This window comes from Chiloscyllium plagiosum, chromosome 30 (assembly GCF_004010195.1).
Source record: "Chiloscyllium plagiosum isolate BGI_BamShark_2017 chromosome 30, ASM401019v2, whole genome shotgun sequence".
Classification (NCBI taxonomy): domain Eukaryota; kingdom Metazoa; phylum Chordata; class Chondrichthyes; order Orectolobiformes; family Hemiscylliidae; genus Chiloscyllium; species Chiloscyllium plagiosum.
Window position 1 is genome coordinate 31229846 of NC_057739.1, and position 22360 is coordinate 31252205.

Below are 22360 nucleotides of genomic sequence, written 5' to 3' on the forward strand. Positions count from 1 at the left end.
ATAAGACTGAGTAAGTGCGATTTGTGTAAAATCCTCTACAATAGCAGACACAGGAGACTTCCAATCTTTCTACCCGGAATTTACAACAATGTCCAAGAGGTGAAAGAATGGTATCTTCGTGGTTTGGATCATCTTGCGATTCACATGCAACTTTTTGAGCAGTGTTTCAGTAACACAGGAACCATTTCATTACATGCCGTTGGAAAAATATAGGTCAAACATTTGACCTCTCCCCACAGGGAATACCCATATCAAATCACCTGTAAAAAGGGGAAAATAAAATTCATTATGCTGATTTCATGCCCTTTGGAAGATTGTCTCTGGGCTTCTGAGGCAGTGGATCTGTACCTGTGCCTGAATTAGACACAGAAACAACAATAATAGGAGGGTGAAATACACCCGTGTGCGTGGGAGTGCTTAAAATTATGGCATTGGATTTGCATTAGGAATCTGCCCAAGATGAGAGATTCTGGGCCTGCTGATTCGATTTATTATTGTCACATGTACCGAGATACAGTGATAAGTATTGTTTTGCATGCTAACCAGACATATCATACCTTACATAAATACATCAGGATAATAGAACAGAATGCTGAATGGTGTTCCAGCTACAGGGAAGGTGCAGAGAGAGATCAACTCTAATAGATGAGAGATCCATTCATAGGTCTGATAAGAGCAGGGAAGAAACTGTTCTGAAATTTATTGGTACGTGTTTTCAACTTTTACATCTTCTGCCCAATAGCAGAGAATATAACTGGGCTGGGGAGGGCTCTTTGACGTTGGCTGTTTTCCGGAGACAGCAGCAAGTGTAGATGGAATCAATGGAAGCAAGGCTGGTTTTTGTAATGGACTGAGCTATGTTCATAACCGTCTGTAATTGCCAGCAATAATAACTAGGAGAAGAGCTGTAGGGTGATCACTTGTGGATTTTGAAGTGCAACAGACCTTCAAAGACTACAGCTGGATGAAATCTTCCTCCCATTCCATTTTACTTGAGCTGGGATAGACACAGGTGTGCTCCTGTACAAGAACAACAGGGGAGATGGAGGGCACGGGGGGTAGGGGGCAAACAAGGAGGAGTCAATCTAGTTGTCTGGAATAGTGTCAGAGCATTAGTGGCTCAGTTCAGAAATGTTGCCTTTGGTGTCTTCTGTCCATTTACAATGACATTCAAGGAGTTGACAAAGTGATGGTAAAATCAATTAAACTGTCTGGAAGAGAAAAAAAGGATTGCAGATTGATTTAACATGTTCAGTCAAAATTTTCAGAATGGTTTTCCAGTTTTATCATAATAATGTGCAATTTGGAGAAAATCGTTCTGTACAGATGTCATCAGAAAGATATTCTGAGATTCAGCAAGTTATTTTCTAACCAAAGAATTTTTAAAAAAATTTCCCGTTATGCATTCATAGTCTAACATAGAAAATTGTCTTTCAATTTTAGGAATTTACTTGTTGGACTTGATCTACATTGACTCAGCCTATCCAGCATCTGACAGTATCATTGAAAATGAACAGAGGTCAAATCAGATGAACAACATTTTGAGGATCATTTCAGATTTACAAGTTTCTTTCAATTGTGGTCTGTATTCAATTTTCAGTTTGTTTTTGATTAAATGAAACTGAATCCTGAGAGAAAATGAGATTATATACGCTGTGCTTTAAAAGGTTTAAAATGCTGGCATTGTTTACTCTGTTAATTGAAGCTCTTCATTTGGCAACATAGGACATTTGTTCAATTTATTACCCAATTGTACATCAGTATTTAATTGTTCAACTGCATATTTACTCATTTTCTCTCTGGATGTATGTTGTGTGTTAATAATTAATTCAGAATTTTCTTTCCACAGTAGTAATCTCCTGTCTTAATGCAATAGAATTGACTTTTCAATGGAGCATAGCACTTGATAATTTGCGTACATGAAAGCAAAATACTACAGTTGGTAGAAATGGACAAAAAATGCTAGAAAAGCCCACTTGGTCAAGCAGCATCTATGGAGAGAGAAACAGAGTTGTTATATCAGGTCAATAACTGTGTAACTGAACTGGAAAAAGTTAGATTCCTAAGAACAGAGATTAATGTGAAGGGTTGGGGAATGCAGGGTAAGAAGAAGTGGTCACAAAACAGGAGAGATAAAGTGACAAAAAGTAAATAAAGACAAAGGAGGTGACATTAAGATCAACAGTGGGGCGGGGGGGGAAGGATAAGTTTAGAGGAATTTGTGTTATTACCAAAATGTCTAGAGGGGGTGTAAATGGCAACAGCAGCTGCAGTATAGGTTTCCCCCCGCTACGTGAAAGGAAAATATTCCTTTGAAACCGTTCGTAAGCTGAAATGGCATAAAGTGATGAAGCAATTACCATTAAAAATTTTGAGCGTGCCCAGACCCAAAAAAACCCTACCAAATAAGACCTAAAACCTGAACTAACACCAACATGTAGTAATGGAGGTTGGGGTGATGGGAAGTACAGGAGACTGGGGTATAGGAGAGTGAGGAAGAAGGTAGTGTAAACTGTGTCCCCGGCTTGACCATATGGGGCACATGTTCTGACCGGGTTTCACTGATTTCCCAACATGGGAAGTGCTTCATTTTCTCAAGAGCACGAATTCAGGACCTAATGCTGCCTGAGTAAATTCCAGGCCAGCTAGTGACCCCGGATTCGATCCAGTTGATGTGAAAATGGTGTTCGCCTCCTGGGGCAGGCTGCGGGCCGTGTTCCGACATTGTTTCAGTGATTTCCCAATGTGGGAAGTGCTCCATTTTCTCAAGGGACTGATTCCGGGACCTCCCACCGCCTGGTTGACTTTCAAGCTGGATTTGGTCCGGTCAGTGTACAAATGTTGTCCTCAGCTAGGCTGGGGTGTTGGCTGTGTTCTGACCGAGTTTCACCGAATTCCCACAGTGGGAAGTGCTCCGTTTTCCAATGGGTACTCTAAGTGGCCATGTTACAACCATTTTGCACTGAATATTGAGTCCAACAATAGTGAACCCTGTGAGTACATTATTACACCCTTATTACTTGTTCAAGGGAGCAAACGCCTTATGGGGTGAAGTGAGTAACCACCAAAGTTTAGGATAAGTGCCCGACTGCTTTCAAAACTGTCATATCAGTAACCAGGCAGACTTAGAAAGGTGCCTTTACGCTCAGCATCACAGCCTTACGAGATCACATAGGCTTTTCTGATACCTTAGGACACATCTTGTTCACTGATGCGCAAAATTGAGATAAAGCACAGATGCTCACAGACACAGTTCAAAGCCATGGCGGCCTTATGTTGAGGTGCCGAGTGTAGTTCCTGGGGAGGGCGCTTGGTGGCGCCACTCCTACTCCACGCGCTTTTTTTAAAAGTGAAAATCCTCTTTTGGTTAGTGAAAATAGATACGAAAGTAAGTCTTTCATAAAAATTGGCGTAAAGCGAACATTCAAAAAGCAGGGGATACCTATACCAGAATCTACTGTCCCAAAAAATGGGAGCTGTGATTATGATCTGAAATTCAGCATTGGGTCTAACATGCTGTAAAATAAAAACAATGACTGCAGATGCTGGAAACCAGATTCTGGATTAGTGGTGCTGGAAGAGCACAGCAGTTCAGGCAGCATCAGAGGAGCAGTAAAATCGACGTTTTGGGCAAAAGCCCTTCATCAGGAATAAAGGCAGTGAGCCTGAAGCTTGGAGAGATAAGCTAGAGGAGGGTGGGGGTAGGGAAAAAGTAGCATAGAGTACAATAGGTGAGTGGGGGAGGGGATGAAGGTGATAGGTCAGGGAGGAGAGGGTGGAGTGGATAGGTGGAAAAGGAGATAGGCAGGTAGGACAAGTCCGGACAAGTCATGGGGACAGTGCTGAGCTGGAAGTTTGGAACTAGGGTGAGGTGGGGGAAGGGAAATGAGGAAACTGTTGAAGTCCACATTGATGCCCTGGGGTTGAAGTGTTCCGAGGCGGAAGATGAGGCAAAAAGCGTCAAGGCCATGTGAATGATTAACATCTGAACAAAAGAAATTGGTGCAAGATTAGGTCATGTGACTCCTCAAACCTGCTGAACCTCTATGTCAACTCCCTTTTCCTGCTCTGCACTTAATTAAAACCTCTTATACCTCTAAATTCTTCGAGTTGTGATAAAATGGCATTGATCTGAAATATTACTTCCAAACTTATGGACAGCCAAGTGAGTTTTTGCCTATAACAGTAACAGTAGTGTATTTTGCTATTTTTGTGTATAAAGAGGTAGTAAATTGAATTGACTCAGTCTGAGGACTTTATTCTAGTCAACACTGAACTAAACAGTACCAGTCTGAAGAATTCAGTGTTTACACTGGGCTATTCTCTTGGGGTATGCTGTTTCAAATCCAATGCAAGAGACATAGAAGCAGGCTAGACAAAAGGGGCCACAAAAATCAATGGGTTACTAGCCCCACAGCAAAGCTGAAAGCAAGGAATGGTCAAAGTTGGGGTTTTGTTTCTGGGAAGGAGATAGCTGTAAAACGATGTAACTTAGTAAAAGGTAAATCTGCAAATGATTTAAATTAAACTGTAGGAGCAGAACCAGGACACAAAGTCGAGCTCAAGAAAGGCAAGTTCAAGGCAATGGCAGTTTCTCAAAGCTGGCAAAATGCTTGGGTTACTCAACATCTGTGAAGAGTGAAGCAGGTTAACATGTTGGGTCAGTGACCTTGCAACAAACTGGTGCACCTGAATTCTGAAGTCTGAACTCTGGGCCTCACAGCACCAGGAACCTGGGTTCGATTCCTGCCTCGGTCAACTGTCTGTGTGAAGTTTGCACATTCTCCCCGTGACTGCGTGGGTTTCCTCCGGGTGCTCTGGTTTCCTCCCACAATCCAAAGACACGCACGTCAGGTGAATTGCCCATGCTAAATTGCCCATAGTGTTAAGTGCATTAGTCAGGGGTAAATACAGGGTAGGTGAATGGATCTGGGTGGGTTACTCTTCGGAGGGGCATGTGGACATGCTAGGCTGAAGGGCCTGTTTTCATACTGTAGGGAAACTAATTATAGGTTGCACATAAAATAAATCAGATTGCTGTTCTGATGATGTAATGTTTCACTTGAGTTCCTGTTGGTCCATCTTTCCGAAAGATGAGAGCTCTTGACAGAACACTTAGAGTAGCCAGTACAAGTAACAAGGGTGTAATAATGTACTTGCAGGGTTCACTATTATTGGACTCACTATTCGGTGCAAAATGGTTGTAACAAGACCACTTAGAGTGACTACTGGCACTGATCCCAACAAAATACCAAATACAAGAACTGCAAAATTCACATTAGTGTGCTTTTAAAGCATAATATTTCAACTCGGTTTCCTTCAAATCATCTTAACAACAAAATATGCATGGAGATGCTGTAAACATCCATTTTTACAGCCAATTCTTTACTTTTGTGATAAGTATATGGCTGGAATTTCTCTTCTTACTTTCTCATACAACAAGTTTTGCATTGTATCATAACAGTGTTGTCCCACAAGGGTATTGAGTCACATGACAATCCCACCTCACAGACACAGCAGTTCTCCTAACTGAGGTGATCACTTCCTCTGACCAGCCACTCAAGTCCTTGGAAGCCTCTTCCAATTCTCATCCTGCAACCGTAGTGCAAGCTTTCCAAGTGAATCATGACTTGAGAAGCTTGGCTGATTTCTCTCTCATTGGGAATATTAAGGCCTTTCCTTGTTATCCTCGGCTGAGGCCAGCAAACTCGACACAAGGTTGGGCAGCACCCTCTGGCCTCTTCATTAGTGTGGCTGCCAGATGCATCAGCTAAACTCCAATCGGCAATTGGGAAAACCAGAAACCAAATTCCAAACTGGGTCATGAGTAGGAATTCAGAGTTCACTTTTAACATAAACCTGACACAAGCTGCTGAAAGCTTTGCACAGCAACAGTCTGGGCCCTACAGGCACAAATGTCCCACTGCATTTTTCTTCTTTAAAGTTGTGGTGTGATGTCAGTCCTCATTGTTCAAAAGGAATGTTGCTAACACTTGGGAACAAAATGGTTAATGAAGGTGAAATAACTCCGCAGAGGCTGGTATCTCAATCAGCAAGTCATCCTTTATTTACATGTGTATTATACTTGACACTAGTCTGGTTTCCTCAAAGCCAGCTCTTAGAGTGAACAGAACCCCTGACACTTCAATTTTTTGCTGTCAGCCAGGGCTCCCTAATTGGGACTGTTAATATGGTCCAATCAGGCACCTCCTGTTGTATGAAATCCATCTGGCTGACCTTGTTACAATCACTACAGAAGAACGTGAGACTGTGCAGGTTATTGGTGAGATTGCATCAACTATGCAGTTTAGTTTACTTAAGGATATATATATATCACCTGAATGAGAAGCAGTTCAGAGACATTTCACTCAGCTGCTTTCTGGGATGAGAATAGTTTTCCTATGAGGAAAGGTTGAACAGATTGCATTAATGCTTGTTGGAGTTTACAGGAAGGAAGACTGATCTTATTGGGGCCAGGCAGCGCCCTTGTGGTAATTTCACTGAATTACTGATGCAAAGACTCAGATGGATGGAATGAGCTGCCCAAGGAACTGGTGGAGGCTGGTACAATTGCAGCATTTAAAAGGCATCTGGATGGGTGTATGAATAGAAAGGGTTTACAGGGATATGGGCCAAGGTGCTGGTTAATGCAACTAGATTAATTTAGGAAATCTGGTCGGCATGGACAGGTTAGACTGAAGGGTCTGTTTCTGTGCTGAACATCTCTATGACTCTATTACTCTAATAATATGCTGAGGACACTGGTTCAAATCCCACCATAGCAATTGGTGGAATTTAAATTCAAGTAATAAATCAACAGAATATAAAAGTAGTCTCTGTAGTAGTGACCATGAGAACTACTACCAACTGCTGTAAAAGCCCATCGAGTTCACTAACTCCACCTTAGGGTGGCACAGTGGCTCAGTGGCTAGCACTGCTGCCTCACAGCACCAGGGACTCGGGTTCAACTCCAACCTGAGGCAGACTGGAGTTTGCATGTTCTCCCTGTGTTTGTGTGCATTTCCTCCGGGTGCTCCAGTGTCCTCCCACAGTTCAAAGATGTGCAGGTTGGGTGGATTAGCAATGCTAAATTGCTCATAGTGTTCAGGGATATGTAGGCTAGCTGTGTTAACCATGGTAAATGCAGGGTTACAGGGATGGGTCTGGGTGGAATGCTCTTCAGAGAGTTGGTGTGGACTCAATGGGCCGAATGGTCTGCTTCCACACTGTAGGGATTCTATGATTCTTAACTCCCTTCTGAAATGTTGAAACTTTATTGCTGGAACAGCACAGCAGGTCAGGCAGCATCCAGGGAACAGGAGATTCGACGTTTCGGGCACAGGCCCTTCTTCAGGAATGAGCAGAGAGTGTTCAGCAGGAGAAGATAAAAGGTAGGGAGGAGGGACTTGGAGGAGGGGAGTTGGAAATGTGATAGGTGGAAAGAGGTCAAGGTGAGGGTGATAGGTCGGAGTAGGGTGGAGGCGGAGAGGTCAAGAAGAAGACTGCAGGTCAGGAAGGTGGTGCCGGGCTGGAGGGATTCGGCTGAGCCAGGTGGGGGGAGGGGGGATGAAGAAACTGGTGAAGTCCAAGTTCATCCCCTGTGGTTGGAGGGTTCCCAGTCGGAAGATAAGACGCTCCTCCTCCGACCGTCGGGTTGTTGTGGTTTGGCGGTGGATGAGTCCAATGACCTGCATATCCTCGGTGGAGTGGGAGGGGGAGTTGAAATGCTGTGCTACATGTTGGTTGGGTTGGTTCGTCCGGGTGGCCCAGAGGTGCTCTCTGAATCGCTCCGCAAGTAGGCGGCCTGTCTCCCCAATATAGAGGAGGTCACACCGGCTGCAGCGGATGCAGTAGATGATGTGGGTGGAGGTGCAGGTGAATCTGTGGCGGATATGGAAGTTTCCTTTGGGGCCTTGGAGGGAAGTGAGGGGGGAGGTGTGGGCGCAAGTGTTGCACCTCCTGCGGTTGCAAGGGAAGGTGCCCACCTTGTCTCAGCCGGATCCTTCCCGCCCGGCACCGCCTTCCTGACCTGCTGTCTTCTTCTTGACCTCTCCGCCTCCGTCCTACTCCGACCTATCACCCTCACCTTGACCTCTTTCCACCTATCACATTTCCAACTCCCCTCCTCCAAGTCCCTCCTCCCTACCTTTTATCTTCTCCTGCTGAACACTCTCTGCTCATTCCTGAAGAAGGGCCTGTGCCCGAAACGTCGAATCTCCTGTTCCCTGGATGCTGCCTGACCTGCTGTGCTGTTCCAGCAATAAAGTTTCAACTTTGATCTCCAGCATCTGCAGACTCACTTTCCCTTCTGAAATGACCTAGCAAGACAGGGCAGTTACAGATGGGTAACATATGTTGGTCCTACCAGTGGTGTCCACATGCCTGACAGAATGAAGACACAGTAAGATTGAGGGGAGTTTAGAGCATGGACACTCTGGGAATGTTTCCTTTCATCGGGCAATCCAGCGAAGGAGTAAAATGTTTAAAAATAAGGGGTGGCAAGTTGAAGCTTTGAATTGGATAAGTACAGAAACTTAATCTGTGTTTCCCATCAACCTAGATCTAGAAATCAGATAGTTTGGGGGCGGGGCGGGTGTATCCTTTTAAAATCTTTAACCTTTGTCATGACTCTGGGAATAGCAGAGTTAGGTTTCCAGTGTGCTACCCCAGTGGGGTATGGCAAAGCCTCCATCAGCATGTCATGCTTCAAATTGCCCCAGTTGAGATGGAGTCTGAAATGTTTCTACCCCCAGGGCCACTATGCTATGAAAGGGTGGTGATGTCACCAACATTGTTCTTATAGGTATACTGTATCCCAACTATGAGGCATAGCACAGAGTGTTAAACAGCAGGAAAACTGTTTTAACGTGAAAATTGAACAGAAGTTCCTTATTCAGTTAGACCTAGCTTAAAAAAACTGACATAATGTGCTTTTTCGGAGGCTGGGTTTCCTTCCATCTGAGCTTAAGTAAGTGGTCAGTAACAGCTGCATTACTCTGCTCCTCTGTCATCAGCTCTGTGGGTTTCCGCTTCCAAACTACAGGATTGCAGTGGTGTGAGTTTTCCCAAGTTGTTCATTATCCATTAGGATCACTGTGAGCTGATGGATGGTAGATTGTAATGATGTATTTTTGTGATTGAAGAAGGATCTCAACTGTCCTGAGTGACATGCTGGAGGAGGAACAGCTGGGTGCTGTTTTGATTGTTACTTGGGCAGTGACATTAACTGCTCAAATGTGAAGTTTTCTGCAGCTGACTAACAGCTGTTAATTTGAGCTGAAACCATGTAAGGTATCTTCTAATGGAACATATTGGAGGCATAGATCTACATCTATGTCTATCTATATAACAGAACCAACTATATAACAACTTATATTTAAATTAAATATCTATGTAGTAATATCCTTATAACAATAACTTATATTTATACAGCACCTTTAATGAAAAGCATTCCAAAATGCTTCACATGAGTGTGATAACATAAAGTCTGATATTGAGCCACAAGGGTACAGAAATCTAGGACGTAGAATCAGGAATAAGCCATATCAGCCTGCTCCACCATTTATTTTTATAATGGCTGATCTGATTGTGGTCTCAAATCCACTTTCTCATCTGCACCCCAAAACCTTTGATTTAATTATCTATCCCAATCTACATAATTCAGCCTTGCATGAATTCAAGCACCCAGCCTGCACTACCTTATGGGAAGAAAATTCCACATTCTAATGAGCCCGACAGAGCGAAAAAAGAATTCATCTTATTGGAGAGACCCTTATTCTTAAACTATGTTCCCTAGGTTTACTCTTCACCACAAGAGAAAACCTCTTCCTGGTATCCACCCTATCCATTCCTCAATATCATTGTTCATTCTTTTAAACTTCTGTGAGTATAGCCCTCACCTGTTCAATCTTTCTTCATAAGAATGGGTGGCACGGTGGCTCAGCTGTTAGCACTGCTGCCTCACAGTGGCAGGGACCCGGGTTCGATTCCAGCCTCGGATGACTAATTGTGTGGAGTTTGCACATTCTCCCCATGTCTGGGTAGGTTTCCCCCACAGTCCAAAGATGTGCAAGTTAGGTGAATTGGCCATGCTAGAGTAAAATAAATTCCACAATCCTTCCAAACCTAAGTCCTCCCAGCAATATCCTATAGAAAAGGCTTTCATCACTAACATGTATGTCCCTTTATTTCCAGGAATCATTCTCATAATTTTTGTGTTGTGTACACTCATGGTCTAACGAAGGTCAGTGCAGGTTTGGCATAATGACCTTACTTTTCAATTCTGACCCTCCAGAAATGGTACCTGCTGGTTGGTTTGCTTTTGATTGGCCTTGTTAATCTATGGCATAATTTAATAATTATTCTGTTTGCATTCTGAGATTACCATATATACTTGAGTAATGGTCAAATTTTTTTGACTGCTTTTTAAGGTTAGATTTATGGGATCGACTATTACATGGATACCACTTTTGAGGGGCTGAAACTCATGCCCATCAAACTTCATACCATATCATTAGCAGAAGCCCAACTGATCTCTAAACAAGAAAAAAACACAATGAATTATGGTAATTCTGAAGACCCGGAATAGATTAGGACAACCAGTACACTGACTCATAAATGTTGGTCTGTTATCTGTGAAGAACGAGGGTCGACTTTCACACAAGACATATGGAAAGTTCCAGATTTTTGTGGCCAAAAATAGGGGTCGACTTGTACAGGAGATCGACTATTTCTCGAGTATACACAGTACTGCCTTCCTCAAACCTACACAGACACATGCCTTCCAGGTCATAAGTGCCATCTCACATTTATTGGTTTTCCCAATGATTTGCCCATTCTGCACCTTTATTCATTCCTGAAGAAGGGCCTGTGCCCGAAACGTCGAATCTCCTGTTCCCTGGATGCTGCCTGACCTGCTGTGCTGTTCCAGCAATAAAGTTTCAACCTTTATTCATGTCTATCTATTCTTGTTGTTTTCCTCCATATTGAATACAGATTTTCCTCCCCCCCCCCCCCCCCGATCCTCCATTTTAGACTTAGTGTCATCCACAAATTTGAAGTGTTGTGCTTTTGATTTCAAAGCCTGAATTGTTAATATAAATTCTGAGCAGCTGTGGTCTCACTGGATTTTCAGCATGTTTTTGTCTCCTTCTTTTCAAAGGTTGTGTAGTTTCCCCTTTTTTGTCATTGTTGGACATGTCCCTGAATCACCATGCACCCTGTATCCAGCCAAGAATCTCGATACTGACTGGGTTAGTGAGGGTTTGTTCGAAATAGCTCAGCTGTGCTGTGTAGATTCCTTCTTAACCCAGTTATACCACCACACGGTTCTCCTTGACTGACCTCCCTCTAATATCAGTGCAGTTTACAGCCAGTAAAGCACAGCCATGAATAGAAATTTTAAGCAATTGCTTATGGAAGAGCCTTCCGGTGTTGCTGCTGTTGGCTCATAACCAGCTTTAGTGAATGGATTGAATTCAGAATATCAACGTTCCCATCAAATTATAGAATCAATTTTCACTCATACTGCAATAGAAACAATTATTAAATCGATAGGGGGAAAAGATAATTCTAGTTGCAGTGGGGCTTATAGATCAAATTAGCAGTTGGATCTTATTTTAGCAATTGATTCCTGTCCTTATCAAAGTGGATTGTAACTCTCTTACATTTTTACAATTTACTCCAAGTTCCCTCATACTCAGGATAACAATCTCTTCTGTACTTTCAACTGTCAATCCCCGTAGGGTTGATCATAATCACCTTGTATCTGATAGTCACTCTGTGATTGAATTGAGACCCAAGTTACACTAATTGTGGATTGGCATATGCATTCCCTGATTCTCCTAACCTGAGGATAGCAGAGAAATGCGCATTATGTCAGACAGTTATTGGTTTCCTTTAGATGCATTACGTTGCTAATGCTCTGTGATCTTGGCCAGTGTACAGAATGGAACTGATGTGAGATTTTGTTTGACTAATCATTTCTTTTGCCATTTGTCTCTGGAAGTCTTGAACTCTTGCAAAAGTGGGGAAGAAAAATGGCCTTGTGCTGAACCAAGTTAATCAAATTAAAATAGTTGAATTCCACACAGATGTGAGGCACAAGACCATGAAAGTGGTTGTCACTTCGATGCATTCATTTTATAACCAAACGAGCGGTCTGTGTGAAGCAATACCAACTTGCTTTGCAATCAGTGCATACTTACGCTGGAGTCTTTCAGTGTGAGGTTTTGTATCCAGGCCACCCTGGCTGTGCTCTCAGCATGTGAGAAACCAACTTAATCAACCTCTTAAATAAGTTTATCCCAATGATAAAGACTTGTCTAATGAGTGACAGTTCCTTCTTCATTGTTCCTCTGTCAAGTAGCTCAGAACTCAACATGCCACAGAACATAACAATCCTGATGATCTCAGACCACTTGACTACCTAAATTGCCATCTATCTATATTTAATGAATTAAAATTTATCTGTTAAAGTCAGCAACTTGCCTTCTAACGAATGTTATTTTTAGTGATAGGAAAAGACTCGATTGAAGCTGCAAGCTGAGAAGTCATCTTATTCTTGAAATTTGTTTCTTTTTAAATATTATTCACCAACATTGCAGTGGAAACAAAGCAGTGTTGTACTGTCTGACCAAAAGAGTTTGAAAAATGGGGTGGTCACATTTCCTATGCATGTGCAGTGCTGACCTGTAAGTTTGTTTTTTGTGATTATCATTAATCACTCAGTTTAGATCTCAGTGTGAAGTATCTATGGATCTTTGTGCAAGCTATTATACAGTCTGAGAAAAAAATAAACTCTTACTGCAGTATGTTTTCAGTAGCTGTTGGGAATGGGGAGTCAAAACTGAACAGCTAAAACTATCAAAGTAGTACCGATGATTTTGTGTATTTTCAGTAGCTAGTAAAATAATGTTATTGCTTAGGTTGCCGCCTTTAAAAACGGTGAGACAAATATTGTTTTTGAACTTAGATTTGAGGATGAGTCTTACTTTCTAAAGAGTTCTCAGCACACAATGGCTTCACAGTCAAAGGAAAGAAGATAGCATTTGCCCTGAGGTCCAAGGTAGTTGGTTACAAAAATCTATCGAGTGAGGATTTCCCCTTTCCCAACATTAGAGTCCAGTGAAGCTCAAGAAGATCTCTGGTGTCCAATGATAATCTCAATCAGGCAGAAGCAGCCAATCCTGGTGAAGTATTCCCACAGGCAGCAAACCAGGAAATAAACTGCACCACCTTTCACTTAGTAATCATTTTATAGATAGAGTGAAATAGATGATGGAGACATATATGGACTTTTAGTAAGACCATGACCTTATGCATGGTAGACTGCTTAGAAAAGGTAGATCACATGGGATTCAGGGAGAGCTGGTCAATTGGATACAAAATTGGCTTGACAGTAGGAGACAGCAGATGGTGGTGGAGAGTTGTTTTTCAGACTGGAGGCTTGTGATTTATGGTGTTCGGCAGGGATTGGTACTGGGTCAGCGATTGTTTGTCATTTATTAAAATGATTTGGATGAGAATATAGGAAGTATGGTTAATAAGTTTGCAAATGACACTAGAATTGGTGGTAGACAGTGAAGGAAGGTTGTCTAAGGTTACAAAGGGATCTTGATCAATTGGGCCAATAGGCCAAGGAGTGGCAGATGGGGTTAAATTTAGATAAACGTGAGGTGTTGCATTTTGGTAAGATGAACCAGGGCAGGATTTACACAGTTAATAGTAGTGTCCTTGTTGAAGAGACCTAGGGGTTCAGGTACATAGTTCTTTGAAAGTTGCACCACGGGTATACAGCATGTTAAGAAAGTGTTTCGCACGCTTGCCTTCATTGCTCAGACCATTGAGTTAAGAGTTGGGACATCATATACAGGATGTTGTTCAGCTCACTTTTGGAGTACTGTGTACAGTTCCGGTTGTCCTGCTACTGAAAGGCTATTATTAAATTGGAGAGGGTGCAGAATAGATTTACAAAGATGTTACCAGAACTGGAGGATTTGAGTTATAAGGACAGGCTGAGTAAGCTAGGACTTTTTTCTCACTGGAACTTCAGAGGTTGAGGGGTGATCTTATAGAAGTTTGTAAAATCATGAAGAGCAAAGATAAGGTGAATAGAAAAGGTCTTTTCTGTAAGATAGGGAAGTTCAAAACTAAAGGGGATATTTTTAAGGTGAGTGGGGAGAGATTTAAAAGGGACATGAGGGACAACTTCTTCACACACAGGATGGTTCGTATATGAAATGAACAGCCAGAGGAAATGGGTAAATGCAGGTATGGTTACAACATTTCAAGGCACTTGGACAGGAATATGACTAGGAAAGATTTAGAAGGGTCGGGGCCAAATGCTGATACATGGGTCTAATTTAGTTTGAGAAACTTGGATGGCATGGGCTAGTTGGACTGAAGGGTCTGTTTTTGTGCTGGATGACTCTGAGGCTATACACATAGGATTCAGATAAAAGTGGAAATATCATGAACTTTATAAATTATCATTTTAAAATCTGTATTTTTAAAAAATCAAACTGGAGAAATTTGCCTTTCTAAAAATATGAAGTTTTTTTCTGCCAGAGGTTGGTCATAAATAATTATGCACTTGTTACATTATTAATAATAGAATTTAATCTTACTCAACGTTTTCAAGGGTTTAGGTGAAAGTGAGTACTGCAGATGCTGAAGATCAGAGTCAAGTGGTGCTGGAAAAGAACAGCAGGTCAGGCAGCTTCCGAGGAGCAGGAAAATTGACGTTTAGTGCAAAAGCCCTTCATCAGGAATGAGGCTGCGAGCCTAGAGGGTGGAGAGGCATCTTCTCATCTTCTGCCTGGGACCCTTCAACTCCATGGCATTAAAGTGGACTTCATCAGTTTCCTCATTTTCCCCATCCCCACCTTACCCCAGTTCCAACCCTCCAACTCCACACTACCCTCATGACCTGTCCCACCTGTCAATCTTCCTTCCCACCTATTCGCTCCACCCTCCTCTCCGACCTATCACCTTTACCCCCACCTCCAGCCACCTATTGCGCACTCAGCTATATTTCCCACCCCCTCCAACCCCACCTCCCTCCCATTTATCTCTCCACCCCCAAGACTCCCAGCCTCATTCTTGATGAAGGGTTTTTGCCCGAAACATTGATTTTCCTGCTCCTCGGATGTTGCCTGACCTGCCATGCTTTTTCAAGGGTTTCCTCACTGAGACTAATATCACACGTTAAAATTTATCTCAAGTCAGGTGATTTCAGTGAAATTCCACTTGGCTAGATTCAAACTGTGCCCACTGTGTGGGTCTGGAGTCTCTGATAGCATCTTGTATAACTGTACATGTGGGAACACTGTTTCAATTTCACCGTCAGGGTGATGGTGAACATTTGTACTCGCACTGTCATCACAACTGCAAACAACCGCATGTTTGTAGCACTTCATTAAACAATCCATCAACAACTGATGCAATTAGCTGGTTTTTGGTGCTGTATGTCGAAGAGAAGAAGTAGATTTCATTCACTGGATGAGGGAATCACTGGCTAGGCCAGTATTTATTACCCATCCCTAATTTCCCAGAGGGCAGTTAAGTATCAACCACATTGCGGTGGGCCTGGAGGCACATGTAGCCAGACCAGGTAAGGATGGCAGTTTCCTTACCGAAAGGACATCAGTGAGTTTTTCCAGCAATTAGCGAATGGTTGAGTTCATTAGCCTCTAATTCCAATATTTATTGTATTCAAATTCCACTATCTGCCATGACAGGATTTGAACATTACCAGGAGCTCTGGATTAATAGTTCAGCAATGATCCCACTGGGCCATCACCTCCCCATTCTGCCATATTTGTATGACCAAGTGGTTCTGGGTCTGGTTTCATGAATTGATATTTTCACGAATGACTAAGCCTTTTATAGCATTAGCCTCTGCGTCGGAAAGTCTCACACTTGACAGCTGGAGTCTGACAGAATGGAGTTTTATAAAAACCCTTGACTGGGAAGGGAAGAAGTTATCCAGGGCTTTCAGAGGCATACATTGATTCTCAACAATGTGAGGAATTCATTTTGTCAATTGTGAACCAGATTGTGCTGGAAATGGGGAAATACTCTGCTGTTAACAGGGTAGAAACTTGAATCGATAAGGAATTGGCTCTGAAAGATAATTTACTGCAGGAAGTGTAATTACCCTACATCGACAGTACAGATGCAATTTAGTTTCAAATAGTGATGCGTAAAGCAGATGTATAATCACTTTGACCTAATATTATGAGGTATAACCTTTCTGAACTGTAATTTTCCGACCACTGACAATCAGAGGAATTAGTTGGATGTGGAAATGATTCTGGTCTAATTCTTTTAAGTGGATTCATTTTCATGTTACAATAGTTTAACAGATTTTAAATACTAATTAGCAATACTAAGTGACGTTTATTGTTGGAAGTCTGAAAAGATTAAATTTCTTGTCATTTTACAAGTGTGGTTTATTCATTAATGCCTTGTCCACAATAAATTAACATTTATTTACAACAATACCTAAAATGAATAGTGAATAAAATCCTTTGAATACTTCCAGATTAAAAATATATGCAAAAAATATAGCTCCTGCATACTTTTAATCAACCTATCTTGCCATGTTATGACCAGTTTGGGTATTGATGGGATTTGTACCTGGATCTTCTGCTTCAGAGATAGAGACATTACCCTTGAACCAAAAGACCACCTTCTTATATTTAGCTGAGTAATGGACACTGATTCTGCAAATATCTTTGAATTAACATAAGAAATAGGAGCAGGAGTAGGCATTTGTTCTGGAAGACTCCTCCATCATTAAGATCACAGCTAATCTGATAGCAACCTTAACTCAACCTCCCCAAAATATCCTGATCACCTTTGAGTCCCTTGTAGGTCAAAAACCTCTACAACTTGGTCTTGAGGATATTCAGTATCCTATCCTCCACTGTTCTCTCGGAGAGAAGAAATCTCTCCTCATTTTATGCTGGGGGAAATCCCTTGTTCAGAAACACTGACTCCCCACCCCCCCACAACCACTCTATTCGAGGTCCCACAGTCAGGGGAAACACTGTCTCAGTTGGCAAGCCCCATCTGAATCTTTTGTTTCAATTAGATCACCTCTTGTTCTTCCCAACACATAATCGGTACAGCCATAACCACCTTGTCATGTCATCATAGGAAGCGGCCTAGGGACCCTTCTCTGAACTGCTTTCATTGAGTAAGCAATCATGACTGTACACAATATCCTGTGACAAGAGTCTATCCCCTTTGTAATAAAGTTCAACATTCCATTTGCTTTTCTAAATTCTTATTGCGCCTCTATGCTAACGTTTTGTGATTTGTGTGCAAGATAACCAGACCCTCTTGTATTGTGGCATTCTGTATTGTCTCTCCAATTACATTATATTCTGCTTTTGTATTCTTCCTGCCAAACTGAACAATCTTCCATTTTATTTTCTTTAATTCATTCACGGGATGTCACTGGCCAGCCGAGTACTTATTGCTCATCCCTAAATGCCCAGAGGGTGTTTGTCTGGAGTCGCATGTAGGCCAGATCAAGTAAGGATGGCTGTTACCTTCCTAAAGGACATTAGTGAATCAGATGGATTTTTCCAACAATAGGCAAATGTTTCATAGTCATGAGTAAACCTAATCCCAGATGTTTTCCTTATTGAAGTCACATTCCACCATCTGTCGAGATGGGATTTAAACACAAGTCCACAGACCATTAGCTAGGTCACTGGACTAATAGTCTAGTAGTAATAATACCAGGCCATTGCCTTTCACCTGCCAATTTTTTTGTCTGTTCACCTAATGTGCCTTCTGTCTATTCGTATCCTTCTCACAATGTGCTGTCTGACTGGCTTTTCTATTAGCAGCAAATCTGGCTGCAATACACTCATTTCTTTCATCCACATCAATCATGTGTTGTAAATAGTTGAAGTCCCAGAGTGATCCCTATGGCATTCCATTGATTATAGTTTGTCACGCTGAAAATCACCGTTTTATCCTCATTCTATTGCCTCTTAGCCAATTCTGTATCCATACCAATTTTCTCATTAAAAACCATGAGCTGTTATCTTGTGTGATAAGCATGTACATGGCATCTTATCAAATGCCTTTTGAAAAGTACACTACATTGACTGGCTCTCCTTTATCTATCCTGCTTGTTACATCTTCAATGCAAGTAAACAGCCCCAGAGAATACAGCCTCGTCCAGTCAGTGAGCTGGGTGCCAATCTCTTGTGTGCAAAGTGACCCTGCTGGAGCCTCTCAGTGCTTGCTGCTGATGTGCCTTGTAGTGCAAGCCTGTCCATACGCAGTGTGCTGCAAGTGAATTGGAATGGCACCATGGGGATCAGGAGGGATTGGCAAACATGGGATGCCAATGTCTGTGGAGGGGGTTTGGCCTGGAAGGGTGTAGGTGTGCAAGAGATGAACATGCATCATGCCCCTCAGTGATGTTTGATTAGATTCCCTTCAGTATGGAAACAGGCCCTTTGGCCCAACATGTCCACACAGACACTCCGAACAGCAACCCACCCAGACCCATTCCCTTACCCTATATTTACCCCTGACTAATGCAACTAACACTATGGGCAATTTAACATGGCCAATTCACCTGACCTGCGCATCTTTGGACTGTGGGAGGGAATTGGAGCACCCAGAGGAAACTCACGCAGACGTGGAGAGAATGTGCAAACTCCTGAGGCAGGAATCGAACCCGGGTCCCTGGTGCTGTGAGGCAGCAGTGCTAATCACTGAACCACCATGCCTCCCTAAGCTGATTCTGATCCTGATCCTGAACTACATGGAAGCTGCTCACACAGCGGCTGAGTTGAAGTCACCAGGCAGCCACTCTGACCTGCATGTTGAGAAATCTCACCATCTAGTTTGTTGCTGTCTTTGGTGAGATGCTAGTTTGATGAATATTAATGAGGTGCAATGGTACTAAGGTTCGCAACAATTTATCGAGCGATAATCCTTAATTAGCAGCTCGCCAACTCAGCAAATATGCAAACGATGCAGCTGACATCACAATAGATTTCTCACATGATGTTGCCACAAATCTCTTCATCACCCAAATCATTCAGGCTCTTATAAGATTCTGAGCATTGTCTCCAACGAACATCCTCATCAGCTCTGGAAATCCCAATTTTGTATTTGTTGAATTTTGAGCTTCTCCATTATTATTAAACACAAGTCCTTTTTTCAAACATTTTTCAAAGTTTATGATGTTTTAGGTTTATTTTCATTTGCTGTAAAATGATGATAATGTCCGAACAAAGCACTTTGTCTACCGGTTTGCTGTCTGTCAGAATTTTTAAAAGCGATTGGCCGTGTACCCGGCTTCCTGTCATCACTGTTGCTGGATGCTGAGAGATCTCCTTGGCTGAGTACCAGATTCATGCTGGCACTGGGAATGGAGAAATCCATACTACAGAGTCTGTTCGATTTTGCTGGCAGCTTTCTTCAAGGTCATGAGCAAGCACCAGCACTGTGCCACTAATTGCAAAACCCAGGCCACAATTTTACAGAGATTACCATGTTTTCTTTTGTGAACATTGATGTATTTGTTCGTAATGATGTCGTAGTTGTTTTGGAAGCAATGATAAATTGGTTAGAGTTCCAGGGTTTACTCTATCTGGCACAAACTGGAGTTCTTGTTGTCCAAGCTCCGACCAAAGGCAATTCCAAGATCGAAAGAAAAACCGCTAGAACAGCGGATGCTGTAAATCAGAAACGATAACAGAAGTTGCTGGAAAAGCTCAGCAGGTCTGGTAGCATCTGTGAGGAGAAATCAGAGTTAACATTTCTGGGCCGGTGAACCTTCCTCAGAACTGAGAGAGGTTAAATTAGAGAGATTTAAAATTGAGTTGTGATATAAATCAGAGCCCAAAAGCTGCTTTGACCCATGAGTAGGAATCCAACTAAAACTGAAGATTTTGAGTTGGACAATTGTTCAATCTGGACGTGAGTAGTTCGTTATATTTACAAGCAGAAAGAATTTGCTGCAGCAAATTTTGAAAGGGCCCAGAAATTGAATAATTTTTGAGTTGAATTCTTGTCAAATTCTCGCAGTTATCTGCCATTCTTCTGTGCTCACTTATGCAGAGTGCCTCAATTGTAGGGTATTACTTTGGAAGAAATTGTAAGTATATCACAGGAGCCTTACAAAGACCCCTTTTTCAGTCTAGTGATTAAACACCTCCCACAAATTCCCAATGAGCAAAATGTGGAATTTTTAAAAATTAATTTGTTTGTGTGCGTAGGTGTTCCTGACTAGGCTAGCATTTACTGCCCTTGAGGAGGTGCTGGTAAGCTTCCTCTTTGAACCACAGCTGTTTGTGTGGTGTAGGTACAACCACGGGGCTGTTACGGAAGGAGTTCCGAGACTGACCCAGTGAAGGAATGGCAATGTAGTTCCAAGTCAGAATGGTGTATGGCTTGGAGAGAGGTCAGTCACCTGTTACTCTTATCTAGCAAGGTTGTGGATTTGGAGGGTGTGCCTTAGGTCAGGCTGGAGAAGTGAGTGAAGAGTACACAACTCAGGAGAAGAGGAAGTGACCATCAATGAGCCAGCCATAAATAGAATTAATCATGTCCTGACCAAACTGTGGCCCTTTTTGAGATTAACTGCAATTGACCTAAAATACGACTAACTTCCTGCATTCTGTTGTGTTCTGTCAATAAAAACGAGCCCACATGGTTGGATTCAGGTTTGTTAAATTGTGAATTTTCTCCTCATCAGCTGACATTTCCCTTACTCATCCGTGGACACCAAAACTTCTTATGGGTTCCCTCAATGTTCTCATTACTTTTAGCTGATCTAACCCTGACCAGGAATCTTCCTGATCTGTATGGCTGATCTCTTCAATGGATATATTCCCTGCTTCATTACAGTGCAAAAGTTTCAAGGAGTCTTTAATAATTTGTAAATTATTTTACCTGTATCTGAGGAAATGCATACTGCAAAGGATTCAAATGTGCTTGTTAAGATGTTTACCATTCAAGCAACAGCATAATATTACCATAATATTTGTGAATCAACTGTAGATTTTTGAAGGCACTTTCTTTTTCTGAAGACTTCTCATTTTTATTTTATAATTGGGTTTGACAGATTACAAAGAACACCATGAGAGTATGTGATGGTACTCAGAGTCTGCATTGCTGTAGCAAGATGTGATTTTTACTTGCGTATTGCAGTCAGGAGCTATGGAGAAGGATGGAAGACATTCTAACATTCTTTTAATCTTATGGGTTGGCCAGGAATCTCTCCCACTCTTAGTGCCCGCCACCTCTATGTGTTGGAAGGGCTTACATGTTTGGCCACATTATGAATGTGCATTCCTTGCTCCTTACTCCTAAGGTAGGACTCAAACTCAGGGCTTCTGGTTCAGAAGCAAGGTTACCTCCCACTATGCCACAAGGTCTCCCAAAAAGCGCTATAACCGACGGTAAATTATCTGCAATGTGTCCAGCAATGCTTCAAACTGCTGCAATTCAGTTAGCATTTGTACAAATACGCACGTGATTAAGAATGTCAAACATTGTTGAACTCACTATTTATATTCAGCAATTCTTCTAATTTCGTTCAACACTTCTTTACGTGCACTCTGCTCATGTTAATGCTCACAGGTTGCAATGTCTTTTGGATGGAAGACTAAACTTGGGGGGGGTCACAAAGCCATGAAATATATCTGCAACATTCTGTGTAGTAGCCATCTTTGCTGATACTATGAAGAAAAGTAGAACGGCAAATTGTGAGGGACATTTGTGCATCGCCTAGAAGGTGGCTTTGATGGGTTAAGTGAATGGACTTGACTTAAGATAACAGATTGAGTATATCATGGGAAAGTGTTGCCCACTATGGAAGGAAGAAGAGAAAAGCAGAAAATCATTCTAAATGGAGAGGACGATGAAAGAAATATCTTTTTGGGGTGCTGCAAAAGAATGAGTTAATGATGTTCTGCACTTAGGGTCTTACCAAGCTTTCTCAAGAAAAAAAATGTGTCCTTTACAAGAGCATTTAAAACCTGGATTCCTTACTGGCGTGATTTGACTAGTTATTTGTAATGCCTATTTTCTTTCACAGACTATCTAGTAACGTTGCCCCATGTGCAGAAGTACCTGAAGTCTGTTCGATATATTGAGGAGCTGCAAAAGTTTGTTGAAGAGGACAATTACAAGTAAGTACATGTTTGTTTTACAACTATAAAGTATTTCGTAAAAGGACTACTTTGTTTGGGGAAGTAACTGATGTAATATATTGCTCGCTCGCCAATGCACTTCTGTAGCTTAAATGGGAATAAGAGATTCACAAGGGAATTGTTGAGTAACTTAGAAATAATGACTACTTTACCTCAGGGTCCAG

The 22360-nt window shown here is 42.0% G+C and overlaps 1 protein-coding gene across 4 annotated transcripts in view; it reads left to right on the forward strand.

Moving 5' to 3' along the window:
- Positions 1-22360, forward strand: part of LOC122564867 (ras-specific guanine nucleotide-releasing factor RalGPS1-like) — a 706864-nt gene that overhangs the window by 496075 nt on the left and 188429 nt on the right. For all 4 annotated transcript variants that reach the window (XM_043720237.1, XM_043720241.1, XM_043720239.1 and 1 more), the window contains 2 exons: positions 1444-1581; positions 22082-22175. In XM_043720237.1, coding sequence (XP_043576172.1) covers positions 1444-1581; positions 22082-22175 — 232 coding nt within the window. The remainder of the gene's footprint in view (positions 1-1443; positions 1582-22081; positions 22176-22360) is intronic.